This window comes from Hemitrygon akajei, chromosome 28, assembly GCF_048418815.1.
Source record: "Hemitrygon akajei chromosome 28, sHemAka1.3, whole genome shotgun sequence".
In the NCBI taxonomy this organism is placed as follows: Eukaryota; Metazoa; Chordata; class Chondrichthyes; order Myliobatiformes; family Dasyatidae; genus Hemitrygon; species Hemitrygon akajei.
The window spans coordinates 42,166,065-42,185,384 of NC_133151.1; the positions used below are offsets into that span (position 1 = coordinate 42,166,065).

The window sequence follows — 19,320 nt, forward strand, 5'->3', positions numbered from 1 at the left end:
CAAAAGGCAGATAAGATTGCAATGAATTTTATACAAATATAACCTCTGAAAGGATGGATTCCAATGCAGCTTCTCAGAATGCACAGAGGTCGGTTTAGAAAGTGAGGCCAGATACATTGGGTTAAAATAAAACTCAGTTTGAGGGCAAGTCGAAGCGGACAATGGGCAATGCAATCCTTGTGCTTGATTTGGATCATTTTGTCTTAATACTCCAGGCCCTTTGAAGCCAAATGACTCAATTCAAACAAGGACTGAATGAATAATACTGATTGTTTCCCCCCCCGTTTTGTTTGAACCACCATCACATGATCTGGGTCAACCATCCAGTTAACCAAATTTCTTTAACACAAAATTAAAATTATTAAATACCCAGCAGGCTCAGTATTTACTTAGAGAGGCAGTGAGCAACAGGCCCTCGCCTTCCAGCAATTTATGCCAGTGTGGCACTGGGTTATCGCAGGCAGATTTAGATACAGCGCAGAATAGCTCTCCCTGGGCCGTTGGGCTTCACCACACGCCGAGCGAATCGTGGGACAATTTACATTAACCAATTAACCCGCTATCCGGCATGTCTTTGAAACTGCAGCTCCAGGAGAAAACCCACGCACTGCACAGGAGAACATACAGAGGAAACTGGTATCGAACTCTGAACTCTGACTCCCCATGATAACTGCTACGCTACTGAGGCACCCTGCGGAGAAATAGTTAACACCTGAAAGGACATCAAATATGCTTTCTGACCCGCTGAGTACATGCAGCGATTTCTGTTTTTAGTTCCAACTTGCACCGCCTGCTAGATTGGAAGTGAAAAGCAGCCTGAAAGCTGGTAACTATCCATTTTATCAGTCAGCCAACGTGAAAGAAAATGCTGGGGAAACTCAGCAGGCCAGGCAGCATCTGTGGGGAGAGATCTACCAGCAATGGGTTGCAGAAAGCAAACGCCAGCCACTTCTCTTTCCACAGATGTCCGACCTGTCGGGAATTCTACAGTTTTAACTGTCGACAGCCTCTCAACCGTATATCAGCAGCTCACTCTGAGAGGACTCTTAACCTTAGAAACACACACCAAGTGCTGGAGAAACTCAGCAGGTCAGACAGCATCTAAGCTCAGATCTTCTTAACCCTAGAAGATTGTTTTAAACAAGTATGGATTCAGAATTGAGAAGTATTTCCAGCAACAGACAATTATTTCTGACTTCTACTGCACCAGCAATCATGGCAAGTCACAAAACACAATAAAACGCATCTTACTTGGATCCTTCAGCTTCTTCACGTTTCTGCTTTCTTTGAAATACTCTCCCAAACTGCTCCTGTTTAGAGGCAACACAAGTTTTGGCATTAATGTTTGACTATAATAGTTGGCTCAAACATATCTCTTCATTGTAGCTCTACAGATATGCACTCAGTGGCCATATTGTTAGGTACCTCCTGAATCTAATAAAATGCCCAATGAGAGGATGTTCACTCTCTTCTGCTGCTGTGGCCCATCCACTTCAAGGTTTGACGTGCTGTGTGTTCAGAGATGCTCTTCTGCCGACCACCGTTGTAACGTGTATGAGTCACTGTCAGCGTGAACCAGTCTGGCCATTCTCCTCTGGCCTCTCTCATTAACGAGGCGTTTCCACCCACAGTTCACTAGCTGTTTTCAGTCTCTCACGCTACTCTCTGTTAAACCTAGAGTCTGTTGTGCTTGGAAATCCCAGGAGATCAGCAGCTTCTGAGATACTCAAATCACCCCGTCTGGCACCAACAATCATTCCAACAGTCAAAGTCACCTAAATCACACTTCTTCCACATTCTGATGTTTGGCCTGAACAACAACTGACCGTGCCTCCATGCTTTTGTGCATCGAGCTGGCTGATCAGATACTTGCAATAACGAGCAGGTGTCTAGGGGTAAAGTGGCCATTGAGGATAAATGGCTACGGAGCTTCGCGCCCTCATGATACTCCAAGGTGCACCTTGGTTTGTGGGCACAGGATTGTGAAATGCGTCAGGAACTGCTGAGGCCACCTTGTTTACAAGAGTCACACTGAACATCATCTCTCTGTCCGTTTTCCGGCACTTGGGCTGGTGGCCAGCGGACACTTCGCTCACTGAAGCGTTAGCGGATACTTCGCAATTATTGAGAGGCAGCCGCAACCCCACCACTCACCTCAGACAAGACTGCAAACAGTCTTTGGGTAAAGAACAAAATCAACCCCAGATCACCTCTTGCTCCTCACCTTAAACCCACAGAGTACAGCGCAGAAACAGGCCCTTCAGCCCATCTAGTACATGCCAGCCTAGTGCCATCAACCTGCACCTGGACCATGGCCCACCATATCGCGCCAGCACTCCACTGGCAGCTCATTCCACACTCTCATCAAAGGTTTTCTTTGTCCAGTTCAACACACTATTCCCTCAGAGAGCATGGTTGATGTAATTTTGTATTCGATTTGCAGCCTTGCTGCAGAACACCCTAGTGATTGCCAAACATGCATATTTTGCATCGTGGTCCAAGATAGTCAACCGATCTTCACCTTTCAGAGTAGTCCAATTAACCTTCTCCGGCCTGGCCTATGGCCACCAGCAGGGAGTACAGTTTCTTACCAACTCCCCCATTTACACTTTTCAGAATGTTGCATGCCTCTTTCTGTCAGGTCCTCTCTTCTCCAGGGAAACAACTCATCTGATCCTGTCTCTCCTCATAACCAAAAATGCCGAATTCTGACAGGCTGCGTCACCGTCTGGTACAGAGTGGGGGCATGCACAGGATCAAAATAAGCTGCAGAAAGCCTATCAACGTTGGGTATGGGGAGGGGCACCTGCACAGAATATTCTGCAGGAAGTTTTAAGCTCAGTCAGCTCTATTGTGGGCACCAGCCTCTCCAGCATCCAGGACATCATCAAGGAGCGATGCCTCAAAAAGGCGGCCTCCATCATTCAGGATGTGCCCTCTTCTCATCGCTACCATCAGGGAGGAGGTACACACACACTGAGCAACTGCTGAACCGATTCTTCCCCTCTGCCATCCGATTTCTGAATGGACATTGAACACATTATTTTTTAAATATATATTTTAATACATACACAAATCAGAACTGTAATTTACAGTATTTATTACAATATACATTAGTAAGACAAGGAGTTGGTGATGGACTCAAGAAAGACTACGCCTGCACTGCTCCCCGTTACTACTGATGGTGCGGACCAACACTTCCCTGGGGGGGCACCTGGATGACAGAGTCGAGTGGAGCACCAACACGGAGGCTGTGTTCAGGAAGGGCCAGAGTTGCCTCTGCTTCGTGAGGAGACTGAATGTGCAGGCCTCTCCTTCACCTGTTCTACCAGTCTGTTGTCACCAGTACAATCCTCAATGCAGAGGTGTGCTGGGGCAATGGTGATGCCAACAGGCTCAATAAACTGATTAGAGAGTCTGGCTCTGTTATAGGAGTCAAACTGGACACACTGGAGGCCGTGGTAGAACAAAGGACCCTCCGGAAAATCCTGGCAATTCTGGACAATGTTTCTCACCCTCTGCATGGCTCCTTGGCTGAACAGAGGAACACTTTCAGTAACAGACTGAGACAACTGCGCTGCTGTATGAGGTCATTCTTACCTTCAGCCATTTGGCTCTATAATGAGTCAGCCTACAGCCGGGGACGTGATGACCCCCTCCTGTCAGACTGTTTGTGGTAACTTATTTTTTTCTTCTTTCTTACTTCTCTTTTACTGTTTGTGTATCTGTGCACTTGTAAACTACTGTGACAGTGAAGCTTCCTTGGACATCAGTAAGGTATCTATCTGTTTCTGTATCGCCACGTACTGCTGCCACATGCCGGGGATATTAAGCTGTACTCTGATTCGGGCCGTGAGGCTCGTGTTGTTCTTGAGCACACAGTGGTCCAACCAGAGCCCATCACTCCACTAACCTGGCAGGGTTCTGTGGCGAGAAGGGAATACTCAGTGAACAGCAGGCCGTATCGTGATAAGCGTCCAGCAGCCCCTGCCTGTCCGTCGAGTCGTACACCGAGTAGTACCTGCAGGCGAGAACAGCAAGGGTCAGGGAGTGTGGGCGGCAGGAGGGACCGGGCTACGGGAGGAGGTTGTACAATAACAAACAGGATGCATTTTGCAGTCACTACCAATGAATAGTAATCCAGATCACGGAGGGGTGTGAACTCAGGGCCCAGGGCCCATTTACAATGAGACCAACAGACAGGAGCATATCCCACCCATTCAACCCATCTACTCTGCCAACCGATCGTGGCTGATTTACTTTCCTTCTCGACCCCATTCCCCTGCATTCCCAGTAACCTTTCATGGCCTGACTAATCAACCTCACGTTAAAGATACCCAGTGACTTGGCCTCCACAGCCGCCTCTGGCCGAAGAAATTCCTCCCCATCTCTGTCCTAGGATGGCCCACCAGACCACCACCATACTCCACCTTGGTCTAAACTGAGAACTAAATTAACATAGCCCTTTCCATTGAGAAACAAGAGAATTTTGAGCCAGTGGCCTTTCATAAGGGCAGCGGGGTGGAGATACGTCTCTACCAAAGAAGGTGTGAGGTGCTCCTTACCCCTGCTAGCCTGTAGGTCACCCTTGCACCTGCCTACCCCCTCCCTCCCCCACCCCGATCAGGGTGAGGTGAACCCGTGGGAGCAGGTGGTGGACGGTCGTACGAGCAGCCGGTGCAGATCACAAGTCCTGGTTATGTGACCACTGACGCCAGGCAGACAATCTCTGACGAGTATTGATAATGGCTGGGGTCACCCATCTTGTAAAGACACGGCCCAGAAAACAGCAATGGCAAACCACTTGTGTAGGGAGATTTGCCAAGACCATGACTGGCCACGACACTGGCACAGCACATTAACAATAATGATTGTTTTTCATCATACAAACACACAAAAATGACCTTCCCATCTTCAATCTTGGGTACATTTATACTTCTCATGAAGTAGAAAAGAAACATCCCTGGGAACATTTAGTTGCCATTACTGGCCACCCGCCAGTAATAAATGGTTTCCATTTTCAGAGATTAATTTTGTCTTTATGCACAAAAATCACTCGACATGGTCGTTGTAACTCCACATTTGTGTGAGGAATGACACCAATAGCACACAACATCGGTAAGAAAGACAAACTAGGAGCGGAGAGGAAACCAGCTTTGCCATTCATTGTACACGAGACCATTTCACTGGCAAGCAGGTTTTAACCACGGTCAGCTGATGGTAATCCAGGGCAGCCTGCATGTCCACAAGCAAGAACTACAACCTGAAGCTTGTTTTCCAGCACAAATAGGTACAAATTCAGCTTGGAACTCAGCTGCCAGTATGCAGTGGTTGGTAATAATTCTCCGAACTATAGGCCTACCTATTTCAGAAACACAGGAGATTCTGCAGATACACAAAATGCTGGAGGAACTCAGCAGGTCAGGCAGCATCTATGGCTTGAACCAACAGTTGACATTTTGAGCCAGGTCAAGACCCGAAGAAGGGCCTCAGACCAAAATGTCAAATGTTTGTCGATTTCCTAGATGCTGAGTTCCTCCAGCATTTTGTGTGGGTTGCTCTGGACTTCCAGCATCTTGTGTTTATGAGATTGTGTGGACACTGGAAATCTAGACTGACCCAAGTACAGAACCGGCAAGGAAGAGCTAGAAAGAGCTTGAGCAAAGCCAACGAGTGAGTTCAATCTTGTGAAGAGTGGAAGCACAGAAAACGTTAACCATTGAGTCTGAGACAGCGAAAGCATACTTGGCCCTCTCTGGTTTGTGGATCATGGGCAGGCAGATAGGACTCAAAGTTCACAGTAAACTTATCAATATTCACATGTCACCATATACTACCTTGGATTCACTCTCTTGCAGGCTTTTACAGGAAAATAATGAAATACAACAGAATTCATGAAAAATTATACAGCAATAAAGACTGACAGACAAACTGTACAAATTAAAAAATAAACAGCAGATAAATAACACTGAGATCAGGAGTTGTCGAGTCCTTCAAAGTGAGTCTGTAGGTTGTGGAACCAGTTCAGAGTTGAGGTGAGTGAAATTATCCACGCTGGTTGAGGGGTAATAACTGTCCCTGATCCTGGACTGGACAGACACGGATATGACTTTGTGCTGAAAAGCAAGCTGGGATGCTAAATGCAAACAAGGAGTGTCAAATCAGAGTGAAATTCCTTGCACCAGCCTCTGTGCATGCTAAATGTTCATCAGAATACAATCTAGTTTAGGAATATTAAGTTCAGAGGAGCTTAACAAAAACATTTGTTGTTGTTATTAATATACATCTTTCTTCCACTGGGTTTGAACAATTCTACCACTCTACACACAGTCCACATCAGTTTGAACACCACCATCATCGTTCTGTGCTGAGTCATTATGACGTGGCCGATGATGGTCTTTTCACCACCAAATATGTTTACAGAAGTGGTTTGCCATTGCCTTCTTCTGGGCCGTGTCTTTACAAGACAGGTGACCCCAGCCATTATCAATACTCTTCAGAGATTGTCTGCCTGGCGTCAGTGGTCACATAACCAGGACTTGTGATCTGCACCGGCTGCTCGTACGACCGTCCACCACCTGCTCCCACGGGTTCACCTCACCCTGATCGGGGGCTAAGCAGGAGCTACACCTTGCCCAAGGGTGACCTGCAGGCTAGCGGAGGGAAGGAGCCCCTGACACCCCCTCTGGTAGAAACGCATCTCCACCCCACCACACAACAGCTGGCCTAAACCCCGGAAGGATAGATAGATTGGTTGTTTATTTCTATACAAAGTTTACCAGGACACAAGGGTACTTACTGCTGAATGAAACGTGTTACAAGGACCTTGATTTCCTCTGTACCGAAGTAGCTACCCTGTTAATGATAAACAGCATGTCAGAAAGCACAATTCATTCAGGGACACACTCGACATCTTGGGAAGAGCCTCACCCAGATTTCTGAAGCGGTGAGCACTGCTTCACTTTTTGCTCTATGTCTGCTCTACTTCTTTTGTTCTTTAGTCTAACTAACACTAACTTTTTTCCTGAATTGCCACAAAACAGGAACTTTCACAACAAACCTCATTCTGCCTCTCGTGGAGCTAACATGAGCGTTTGTCACAAAATGGCCCCGCAAGTGAATAACTTCACCACATGTCGTTTAATTTATTTGTGAGTGGCCCGAAGTGCCTTCTGTTTCACATGTAAATTAAGCACACAGCGATGGTGCAGGCAAACGAGGCAGCCAACTTGCAAACACCCCTTTTGAGGGGCGCTGCATCTGAAGAAAGAAAGAATGGCCTGCTTTAGTAATGGGATGTTTCTTTAAAATCTGCTACAATGTTTAGCTTTTTCTGCCAAACTCTCAGGAATAACACCTCCTTTAGGTGACCCAGTCAGCCCTTTCAGATGGCTGTAAACGTAACTATCCTTGTCCAATGTTGGTACTTTCCTTCCAAGCAAGTATTTACAATCACGTGTTTTCTGTACCACTATTCATTTACCCTCCTTGGCAATCCCATTTCTGGATTAAATCCCATAGAGTGCAGAAAAGGCCCTCCTGCCCATCTAGTCCAGGGATGGCCAATTTACGGCACATGTGCCAAAAGTGGGGAACTGAATGATTAGAAGTGGCACATTGCACCCCAGTGATAATCATAAAAGTAAGCCTATTCACGCAAAAAGTATTAACCAAAAACCGATTTGTGGAAAAAGAAATCAGTAACAGGAATTCAAGTAGCTTAGAGCTAGAAATGGGTTTTGCTGAGAATAAATCTAAAACTTAGCAATTATTTTTAGCGATTTTATTATTTTGTGCACATCTTTTGGCGAATGTTATCTTCTTTCACATTAATCTGTTTTCAATTTTAAAAAATGTTCAATGAGTCAAACTAGGAAAGAGGGACTTTTGTTCTGCAGTCGTTCCATAACTGTTCAATACACGTTTGATACTCGTTTGATCCTGAGGCGCCAGGCGTCTGCACCAGCGGTGCGTCGCAGGTTTTTGCCAGTCAGTTTACAATTGACATGTGCGCAACGGAGTTGTACTTTGTTCATTTGTGAACATCTGCAGTTTTGTACTTTTTCAAAAATTAAGCCTCGTTTTTACATTCAGTTACCCATCACAGTGCAAAAGAAAAGCAGAAAGTGAAAGCAAGCGTGAATTCAATGAACAGTGGGAAAATGAGCTTATTTATAGTGGGTCCGTCAGGAAAACTGCTGTGCATTGTTTGTGAAAACACTTCCTCACATAATAGAAGACATGATCTTAATAGACACTATAAAACACAACATCAGACTGAAATAGAAGGAAAACTGAAGCTAGTGCTTGGGTCTGAGTTACGGAAAGAATATGTCATTAAGTAAAAGGAAGAAAGCAAAAGAAGACAAAATATATTTGTTAAAAGTCTCATTAAGGTAAGTAATGTTTACCTTGTTTTTATATTAAATCAATATATCATGTAAAATGCTAAATATGTCTATATTAACATTTTTACAAGAATTGAATGAGGGTACAAGAGTTGTACGGTGCATCTGAACTTGTGCACGAAAAAATTGACGCATGGAATGTAAAAGGCCAGCCACCTCGATTTAGTCCATGCTAAACTGCTAATCTGCCTACTCCCATTGACCTGCACACCCTTCCCATCCATGCACAAAGTTAGATATGGCCCTTGTGGCTAAAGGGATCAGGGGGTATGGAGAGAAAGCAGGTACAGGGTTCTGAGTTGGATGATCAGCCATGATCATACTGAATGGCAGTGCAGGCTCGAAGGGCCGAATGGCCTACTCCTGCACCTATTTTCTATGTTTCTATTACCTATCCAAACTTCTCTTAATCTGCACCCCCCACTTCCACTGGCAGCTCTTTCCAAACTCTCACTGCCCCCCTGAGTGGAGATGTACCCCATCATGTTCTCATTAGATATTTCACCTTTCACCTCAGTGGAAAGAGCCCCCCATTTATACCCTTCATAATTTTGTATATCAAATCTCCCCTCAAGCTTCTACACTCCAGGGAATAAAGATCTAACCTATTCAACCTTTTCTCTATAAGCTCTGGAAGTCAATTCTATTAATTTGAATTTGAGCTAAATTGCTTCTATTTCATTTGTGTTTCTTGTTCTCGTTTTCGTCTCCCACAAAGACTACATTATAAGCTGCTATTTAGCCAATTCTGTCTAATACACTCTTCTGATTTCGTTCCGTTCACTGCTAAAGGCAGATCTGCATGGTGTGCCTTCTCAGAAACATCACTGACGCCTGGCTTGTAAGCTAACAAGTTCAGCAAAACCCACACACACCGTGTTGGAGTCCCACCAGGCCCACTTTGCAGACTCTACCCCCTCCGCAGCAGCCCACTTATACCATACCTTGCATGAAGGCAGCGTGGTTGGTGTTTCCACATCAAAAGAAATCGGAGGTGGCAGCTCATGGCCGTCCTGTGAGCAGAAAACAGATTGTAACTGAGCAGTAGAAGCTTACCACTTATTAAATATTACATTTTCACCACATCAGAAACCCAAAGCTAGCGTAAAGGAATGTGACCAACGATGTTGATCACTCAGCCCACTGAAGCCACGGCAACAGTTACACCATGGATAATTTACAGTGGAAAACCATCTGACTGGCCCTCACATCTTTGGGGTACGGCAGGAATCGACAGGACTTGGATCATAAGAAACAGGAGCTGGCCGTTTGGCCTGTCGAGTCTGCCCCACACTCCGTCCTGGCTGACTGATTTTCCCCGTTCGTTAATGAGCTCCAGCTTCCGCCCCCGCCCCCCCCCCTTCCTTTCCAGTCCTGGTGAAGGCGAGAAACCCACGCAGTCGCGGGAAGAAGGTACGACCTCCAGAGACGTCAGAGGTCGGGATTGAAACTCCAGCCTCTGCGCACCGTGCTGTCCTAAGACGGCAACTTTTTTAAATTTTGAAGCAGATTATTCCATCCTGTTGCTGTACACAAGCACGGAACAACTTGGTTTAAAATTTATTTTCATTTCAATGGTACTGTGGGTGCACTCATACCTCAGGACTGCAGCGGTTCAGGGAGGCAGGTTATTCCACTCTGTTTCTGAACACAAGCACGAAACGACTGGGTTTAACATGGATTTAAATTCCAACAGCACTGTGGACAGAACCGTAACTCAAGGAGGTGCCTCACCACCTTGTCAAGGGCAACTAGAAAGGACAACTGAATGCCCACAGCCATGGAATCCATTTAAAACCGTGAGCTTGGTTTGTTAGTCCCAGCACTGACTCAGCACAAGCTGTCATTAACCGAGCACTGACGTACTTACCAGTCTGAGCAGCTTCGGAAATTTCTCCCTGACCGCACTGGCAAAGAGGGAGAGAAGTGAAGCAGTTTTTAAAACAGCGAGAAAATTCCCGTCACATCATTGCCAACGGCCTCGCGTTCGACCAGTCACCTCCCCACCCTCACTGAGCCGCAGTTACTGATCAAGACTTAAAGCTGTTCATTACGGTTTCACGGTCTGCCCGGCTGAGAAAACTCTTTGGCCTGGTTACTCCATGAGGAAAGGTCAGAAAAGCAAGCATGATTCAGGTCATCTCGGTGCCAGACTGACCACACCCAGGCCAACTGACATGGTGGGGAAGCGGGAAAATTATGCAAAATGTCCCACACACCAAATAATTAAGGCAGAGGGTTCGACCCCTGGGCTCACGGTAATAGTGGAATTAAAGAGAGCTGCCAATCAGTGGAAGAATTTTGATGGGTGCTGCATTTAAAGCTGGTTTTAAGGACACTTTAATTACAGTTCAAAATGAGATCACTTGAACCATGAAGAGTTTCTTGCGATTAAATGCTACATCTCTGCCCAGGTTAGACTGACAGTGGCCTTCAGTTAACGACCTGAACTTCAGAGTGCCAATCTTCCAGACAGCTCTCACATTGCCCACTCCAATCTACTGAGAACCTCCCCACTGACCATCGTTTCTAGAACATTACAGCGCTTGTGAAGTTGCAGGCCTGTCATTAGAAGTGACTGCTGATTCAGGTCTGGACATTCACGATTACAGATTAAGTGTTCCCTCTGTCTCAGAGCTACTGAGAAGAATTGAAATTTTTTCATATCATCGCTAAAGCCTGTTATGGCAGAGAGCTTTCTGTTGGTCTACATAGGCAATAAAGAACTACCGTACTTCCACTGGACTTAAATCCTTTAACCAATGACGACTGTACTGAGAGAACTAGAATCTCTTCACACATCTTTGGGAGGCTCTTAAGAGAGAAAAACACGTTTTGCAGCATCAAATCACTTCATTGGCCTTTCGGTTACTTGGTGTGGCAGTCTGCTCCACCAGTTCATCATGGCTGATCTACTCTCCCTCTCAACCCCGTTACCTCAGTTAAGTTTCATTGGCCTTTCGGTTACTTGGTGTGGCAGTCTGCTCCACCAGTTCATCATAGCTGATCTACTCTCCCTCTCAACCCCGTTACCTCAGTTAAGTTTCATTGGCCTTTCGGTTACTTGGTGTGACAGTCTGCTCCACCAGTTCATCATGGCTGATCTACTCTCCCTCTCAAACCCGTTACCTCAGTTAAGTTTCATTGGTCTTTCGGTTACTTGGTGTGGCAGTCTGCTCCACCAGTTCATCATGGCTGATCTACTCTCCCTCTCAACCCCGTTACCTCAGTTAAGTTTCATTGGTCTTTCGGTTACTTGGTGTGACAGTCTGCTCCACCAGTTCATCATGGCTGATCTACTCTCCCTCTCAACCCCGTTACCTCAGTTAAGTTTCATTGGTCTTTTGGTTACTTGGTGTGGCAGTCTGCTCCACCAGTTCATCATGGCTGATCTACTCTCCCTCTCAACCCCGTTACCTCAGTTAAGTTTCATTGGTCTTTTGGTTACTTGGTGTGGCAGTCTGCTCCACCAGTTCATCATGGCTGATCTACTCTCCCTCTCAACCCCGTTACCTCAGTTAAGTTTCATTGGCCTTTCGGTTACTTGGTGTGGCAGTCTGCTCCACCAGTTCATCATGGCTGATTTACTATCCCTCTCAAACCCGTTACCTCAATGATTTTAATGGAGAATTCATACTAGTGTTTGCTCCTGAAGCATCAGCAACCCGAGAGCCCGAAATCTACCTACTTGGAAGTCATCGGTTCAGATAAAGCAGAGGGCAGCTTGATCCCAGATGAACATGATTGGAAACCAGCCTATTTAGGCCAACTAAAAGCAACACTGCCTTCAGTCTCATACAGTCTGTTTACTTACCGAGCCATCACTCACCTGAACGTCGGCGACAGAATACAGCATCAGTGTTGGAAAAAGAGATACCGACACTATGATTAGTTAGGATTGGGTAGGGAGAAGGATTAAGCCAATGTGATATCACTGAAGAGCTAGTTACTAATTCCATTCAAATGAATACTGCACACTGGGAGAAAACCAAAATAAACCAAAACTGGGAGCCGAATTTAGAAAATAATAAAGGCAAAAAAAGGCTGCAGGAGATGGGATAAGAGATGGGGGGGGGGGTCAAAAGAAAATGAGAAGGAGGGCAGAAAGCAAAACCACTGTCCAAAGAATATCCACTGGCCTTTATCACATATCAATCGTCTTCGGCTTTGCCTCCAAACTTTACTCCAAAAGGCAGATATTTTTCAAGATTTATTTCATTCCATTATGTTAGACTTGCCCGCCAAAATTCGTGGCTGCAAACTATGTGTAAAATTTCCTCAAGTGGCTTGGCTGGGGAACTTGGTAGACCGAAGCCATGCGACTGCATCTCTCCGGTGAGGGGCGATGCACGACTGGGCCTAGCCTTGGGTCGTTCCTTCTCGAGGAATCTTACCCATCTCTGGCCAACAGGAAAAAACACACATTCGCTTTAGTAATGGCTCAAGTCCACTTTTGTATGTGAAAAAAATGTCAGCATGTAACATTAGGAATAGGAAGCGTGTACACGTGTGACTATTCAACACTTTTAAAGGAATACAGGAAGATCAACGCCCAGGAACAGCTTCACAGGCTTTGCACATCAAATTTCTCAGCCCCCAAGCTCAACATCAGTCCACTTCATCCCGTTTTAAATCTGAACCAGGAAAATAAAGTGTGCCAGTGGATTCTTTGGAATGCAGTTCTTCATATGGAGTTCCAAAAGTGGACAACAATTAGATATTAAGCCAGGTTTTGATCATTAGGCATACTTTACTTTGAAAATAAGAAAAAGAAATTAGCTTCTTAACCATCTGGTGGGAAAAATAATTCCTTCCAATATATAAAAGGAATAAATTTATGCACGTACACTAGACTTCAGTCCCCCACACAAACTGACAAGCTAAACTTTGAACTAAATAAATGAGTGAGAGGCAAATTACTTATAAATTGAAACATGTTAGAGAAAAATACAGCATGTTCTTTTTCTGAAGCATCCTGGAACAATAGCTGAACAAGAGGTCCTTTCACTGACCTGACATAGGTGGCCTGATCTCGGAAGTTGCCACATAGCGGGTTCCCTTCCAACCAAAGCTCTTCCAGCTTGAAGCCTTTTATTTTGTCCAGATCCCTCTCAGATCTGAGCTAAACAGAGATTGACGTTGCATGGTTCTTACAGTGACCGACATGATTGAGCTACATAAAATAAAGCAACTACCTATGCTCCTAGGCACTTCCCTCGGGTACCTGCTTAAAGCGGCTCCAGTTTGAGAAGGCAAAATTCTCCTAGATAAGTTAGCACATCTCCTCTATTAAAGAAAAGCCTCAAGTTTAGTGCAGCAACATTCACAATGTTTGACGAGAGCTAAGGGTTCCTGCAAGCATGCACACATGCCCACTTTACCCCGCATTGTTCATCTTCACCAAGAGATTCTGCAGATGCTGGAAATCCAGATCAACACACACACAATCTGGAGGAGCTCAACAGGTTGGGCAGCATCGATGGAGAGGAATAAAATAGTCGACGTTTAGGGCTGAGACATTTATTCCTCTCCACCAATGCTACCTGACTGCTGAGTTCGTCCAGCATTGTGGGTATTACACTGTATATACTTTCCAGACGGTTGCTGACCATTCAGTCTCACAAATTGTTAAAATAACCCCACGCAAGGAGATTAAAACTACCGCGACCTTTGGATTTCAGTGAGTTTGAAAATTAAATATTAAAAATGTCTGAGGTAGACCAGCAATTACTTCAAACCTGTTCAGCGCATTACAAGTTAACAATTAAAGACTACAGTTGTACATTTCAATGTTTCATTGAAAGATCTGCCACCAAAATGTGTTTTTATGTAGGAGCTTCTCTGCTTGAACAACTGTTGCACCCAATCACTGCTCCTTGGGCCACTGTTGACGTTAGAATTTCTCAGCTTCTAGCAGAAGGAAACTTGTGACAAATTAAAATGCATTATTTGTGTGTAGGTGAAGGCCAGATTTCAGAGAATTTCAAAGCACAGGGTTTGAGCAATTCAGCCACTGAATTAATTCAGAACTATTTTACCAATCTGTTCCTGGCAGTCACCAAGATTATGTCCTTGCATCAATCAGCAGTTTCTTAATGCATTATCAATGTCAAAAATGTTTTGTTTTTAAAGTTGGACTGGTTGCTGCTTTTCAAAAGCAGACAGATCCTTAAAATGATGGTTAAAATCAAACTCATTAAGACAAACAGGCAGTCAACAGGCCGTTTGCTGGAGTTAATGTCGTAACACAACAGTGATGTGCCTTTAGGTGCTCCCTGGTTTGCATTAGCCCTGCCCGGAGGGTTGGACATGGGGTGAGCAACCCCATCCCATAAAAATCCCAACAGAAGCTCCAAAGAACCCACCCCTGGGAGGGGAAGGATATCAGGAAGATGGGGACAACTTGAAAATCTGGCCCAGGACAGAGGACGCTGGTGAGTGCGTGGCTGGTGTCCTACGCCCCAGTAGGGAGTGATGGACTGTACATAAAGTGGGGTAACAAAACCCGAAGTGTAGCTCGTAATTGAGCGTGGCAGAAAGGATTTGAGGACAGCTGTAAGCATTGTCTACTGTGTAGGAATGGAGTCTGTGGCGGCATTTCCAACTTGCAAGCTGTTCGGGCTCTAAATAGTCCCTCTGAACATAACCCAGAGATCTGTGCATTGATCCCAGTCCACAACTCCAGGCTTGTCAACCATCACAGTAAAGGGCAAAAAAAGTGTTCCTTATGAAGCAAGTGAAGAATAGGAGACTAAAATCAATGAAAGGCACTATTTATTTCACCAAGAATCCCCTGATTTGGGCAGTGCCTACATGAGAAATGTAACAGAGCTGGAACATCAGTGCCCACTCACCTCGTTTCTGGAAAGATTCAGTATTTTCAAATTGGGAACTTTAGAAATTAGTTCTGCCAGGTCATCCAGTCGGTAGAGCTTGTTGTTGCCGAGGTTGAGGGAGAGCAGCTGGAAAAAGGCACACAAGGTACACTCACGCTTGCTTTCAGTCACAATCTGCAGCATTCCCAACGGGAGGTGCTGCTGGGTCTCCAAGTCAGAAGCAAACAATGTAATTTCTACAGACTGATTCTCGACATGTTGGAAAGTTAAACTGCTATGAGTGCTCAGGCTTTTATTTTGAAATATAACCCTGCTGAGTTTAATTCTGATGGGGCTGCTGCCTTTAAATTTGAAAGTCTGTTGGACCACTTGAGGAGAGCAGCCATTTTGTTTTGGCTGAGTCAGACTGATGAAACAATCCTGTGTTGTCTTTCCTTTGTTCGTGCCACTGAAATCATTGTTCAGAAAGGAGAACACTATCTGAGCAGTATTTCGTGTTAACCTAACATAAAAGTTTATTCCTGATTATCAGTATAGTGTTCAACCAGCCTTGGTAATTTACATGATATTGGGGTTCAGACAGAGGGGAGTAGCATCTCTAGTGAAGGGGCTTCTCATGTCCACTCCAGGGCAGCTCTCTCAGCTTTGGTCCCCACCGGACACTCAGCTCTAGCCTGTGGCTTCAAGTAGCTGTTTGCATGAGACAGCGGCCGCACCCCGCGGGGTACACCACCGATAGACGGGCCGGCGGCCTCATACCCCAGTGAGATAGGGACACGGCTGTCCGAGCGTGCAAAGTCAGCTCCGGTGGACTGGGCAGATGAGATCTACAGTGAGATCCAAGGCACTACTGCGGTGCTCTGTGGAGAGCGAAGGACACAACCAGAGACAGAGGACACCAAGGAAGCCCCCATTTTGTGACGCTTGTTCACAGCACTGGACCTGAACTGCTGAGGCTGAGAGAGTGGAACGACTTTTTCACTTTAAAAGCTCTTCTGAACAGGTTTCCTGTCACCGTCGGGTACGAAGGACAATCACCACCTGCTATTAATCTTCTCGAATACGCAACTGTTGACTCATTCTCTGTATAATTTTGGATATGTTACATACAAGTCTAGCTTCTTATCAATGTGGGACTTAATCATCATAATTCTGCTTTATTAAATACTGACAGCATTTTTCAGGTTCATTCTCAGTTTTACTCGTACTAAGTGTATGTGCGCGTGCTGCCGAGAGACCGTGCCGACTGCTGACTTCACACACAGGGAGAGCAGTACACCATGGTATGCTTTCACGTATCATCTGCTGGGGGGTTCTGCTCGGTGAGCTGTGTTCTCTCTCTCTCTCTCAACGGTAGATGAGAGATTGTTGTTGATTCTCAGGTCACAGAACTCTGGTGGGGGGCAGGGTGAAAATAAGTGGTGGGATAGAGTTTTAACACCGCAAATCAGCGAGTAGTTATGTTATGTCACCCCAGTCGGTGAAAAGGGGAAACCTCTTTTTCCACTTTCTCAGGGAGGGAGAGGGGGAAGAGTGAGAGCGAGGTGTCAAACTGTCGGGTGAACAATTGATCGTGGTCTTCATCGGAGGGTTTACTATTGCTTGCTTGGTGGGTGGAAGGTGAGTAGCGGGGTCGATGCATGGGGGGAGTAGGGAGGCTTTGAGGTTCTAACAGTCACTCATACTTTGGGGCACTTCTGTTTTCGTGGATGTCTGCGAAGAATAAGAATTTCAGGATGTATACTGTATACATTGCTCTGATATTAAATGGAGCTACTGAACTATACTTTCATCAAAGTGTATTGTGTAGATGTACATTGTAAGGTAAAGGTAAATGTAAATGTGTTTCAACTTGTTCAAAGGACCTTCTCAGTATTTTACAATATTTAAAAGGCACTTGGACGGGCTCACAAATCGGACAGTTTCACAGGCCTAGGGGCCAAACAGCTTGTTTTTTGTGCCTACTGTTATTCCATGACCTCACTTCTAATGGCTCCCTAAACCTCTCCAGCAGGAACATTCCCTGGAAAGTGCATCCACATACTGCTTACCTCTGGAATGTTTTCTTCTATTATTTTGACAATTGTCCTCATGGAATTCCTCCTGTTTAACACCACTTCAATGCTATGGGAGACGAGATCTGAACAAACATAGACAGGTATAAATTACTACTGCCCCAAGGCCAGCATCTAATAAACCTGCTGCCCCTCTTTAATGGGAAAGTAAAGAATCGTGCCACCCAATTGAACAGCTAGATATTCCTGCTTTTACACTCAGTGGCCACTAACGCCAGTAATCAGCCAATCATGCGGCAGCAACTCAATGCATCAGAGCATGCAGACACGGTCAGGAGGTTCAGTTGTTGTTCAGACCAAACATCAGAATGGGGAAGGAATGTGATCTAAGTGACTGACTGTGGAATGATTGTTGGTGCCAGATGGGGTGGTTTGAGTATCTCAGAAACTGCTGATCTCCTGGGATTTTCACACACAACAGTCTCTAGAGTTTACAGAGAATGGTGCAAAACAAAAAATATCTAGTGAGCAGCAGTTCTGCAGGTTGTGAATGAGAGAGGTCAGAGGAGAATGGCCAGACAGGTTCAAACTGACAGGAAGGCGACAGTAACTCAAATAATCACGTGTTATAATAGTGGTGTGCAGAAGAGCATCTCTGAAGTGGATGGGTCACAGCAGCAAAAGAGTGACAGAGAGTGAGAGTGAGTGAGTGAGTGAGTGAGTGAGTGTGTGTGTGTGTGTACACGCGTACATGCGCACACATAGATACATAGATATACATTGTGACTACGGGAGTGCAGGGGCTGGGGATCCTGTGTTGAGAACTTGCCTCCAGACACTCCAAAGATACAGGTCACAAGGATGAAGGCAGCTTCCCCACACTCCTTACTTGCCACTTACAAGCAGTCACTCTCTTGTTTCAGGAACCCCAGTCCCTAACCGGTTCTTGTTGTCTGTTCTTCGTGGGGCCGATACAGTTGACATTGTCAACCTGCGGCCCTGGGATGGTGATGGGAAGATCTTCCTGATCTTCCCATCCCAGAAGAAACATCTTTCCACAAAGGAATTGGTGCCGCCCCTTTGCTTTCTCCCCTCCCTCCAGGAGGTTTCTCCAACACCTGAGGCACCCATAGCCAGCTGGTGATGTCGTGAGGCCAACGGTCCTGGGTTCGAATCTGCCTGGCTTTCCATCTCTGTTGGGTTGAGCTAGCATTAAACAAACAGACAAATGCACCCGATGTACAACAGGGCATGCAAAGGAACAACGAGCACCAGATTCTAGGTGGAAGGTGTGCAGTGAGAATGGGTGTACATGGCTGCCTGCCCAAACCCAAACAGAATGATTGCTGCTGGCTTCACATGAACTTGCTCTGGGCTTCGAGGTTCATGGTTAAGGGTGGTCAGTCTTTTATTTGGAAGAACAAATAAACCCCAAATCCATACCTGGGTCACTGCATATACTGTTTAAATCGAGGGCCTGCTGTGATCCATCGTAACGCTTACTCATGCATTGCTGTAAAACAGATGGGTTTGCACCAGATTATTGCCTTAGAACATAGAAAGAGCCCAATACTGCCTCTCAAACCAATTCCTTCATGCAGATTATCCCTCACACACACACACCTCCATCTGGTATGGGAGCAGATGACCACTGGATCCAAAGTCCTTACAAAAGCCCAAGGACAGCTGAGAGGATCATAGGGGCCTCCCTACCATCCATAGAAGACATTCATCAGGAGTACTGCATACGCAGGGCTCTTGGTATTATTAAGGATCCCACCCATCCATCCAGCATCCTCTTTACTATCAGGCAGGAGACTCTGATACAATAAAATCAAGAACAGCCAGGACGAGCAGCAGTTTCTTTCTCAGGCCATTAGGCTTCTGAACTCCCTGCCACATTGCCTTTGAAGTGTCACTAGTAAATCTGTTCCATACCTTACCATATTTAATATTAATGCATTTAGTTTGTTGTTTATGTGTGATTCATCTGTAGATTTTATCCTTACCTTCATAAATTACTGTGCCTTATGTTGTCTCATTTCTATATACGATATACAT

At 45.5% G+C, this 19,320-nt stretch overlaps 1 protein-coding gene across 1 annotated transcript in view; it reads right to left on the reverse strand.

Annotated features, from left to right (window-relative positions):
* The window catches only part of nxf1b (nuclear RNA export factor 1b), a 93,614-nt gene that overhangs the window by 21,041 nt on the left and 53,253 nt on the right, over positions 1-19,320 (reverse strand). The window contains exons 7-15 of the mRNA XM_073031561.1: positions 18,703-18,772; positions 17,296-17,384; positions 15,263-15,370; positions 13,421-13,530; positions 10,279-10,315; positions 9,353-9,421; positions 6,800-6,855; positions 3,914-4,021; positions 1,252-1,310 (exon numbers count right to left, since the gene is read on the reverse strand). Coding sequence (XP_072887662.1) covers positions 1,252-1,310; positions 3,914-4,021; positions 6,800-6,855; positions 9,353-9,421; positions 10,279-10,315; positions 13,421-13,530; positions 15,263-15,370; positions 17,296-17,384; positions 18,703-18,772 — 706 coding nt within the window. The remainder of the gene's footprint in view (positions 1-1,251; positions 1,311-3,913; positions 4,022-6,799; positions 6,856-9,352; positions 9,422-10,278; positions 10,316-13,420; positions 13,531-15,262; positions 15,371-17,295; positions 17,385-18,702; positions 18,773-19,320) is intronic.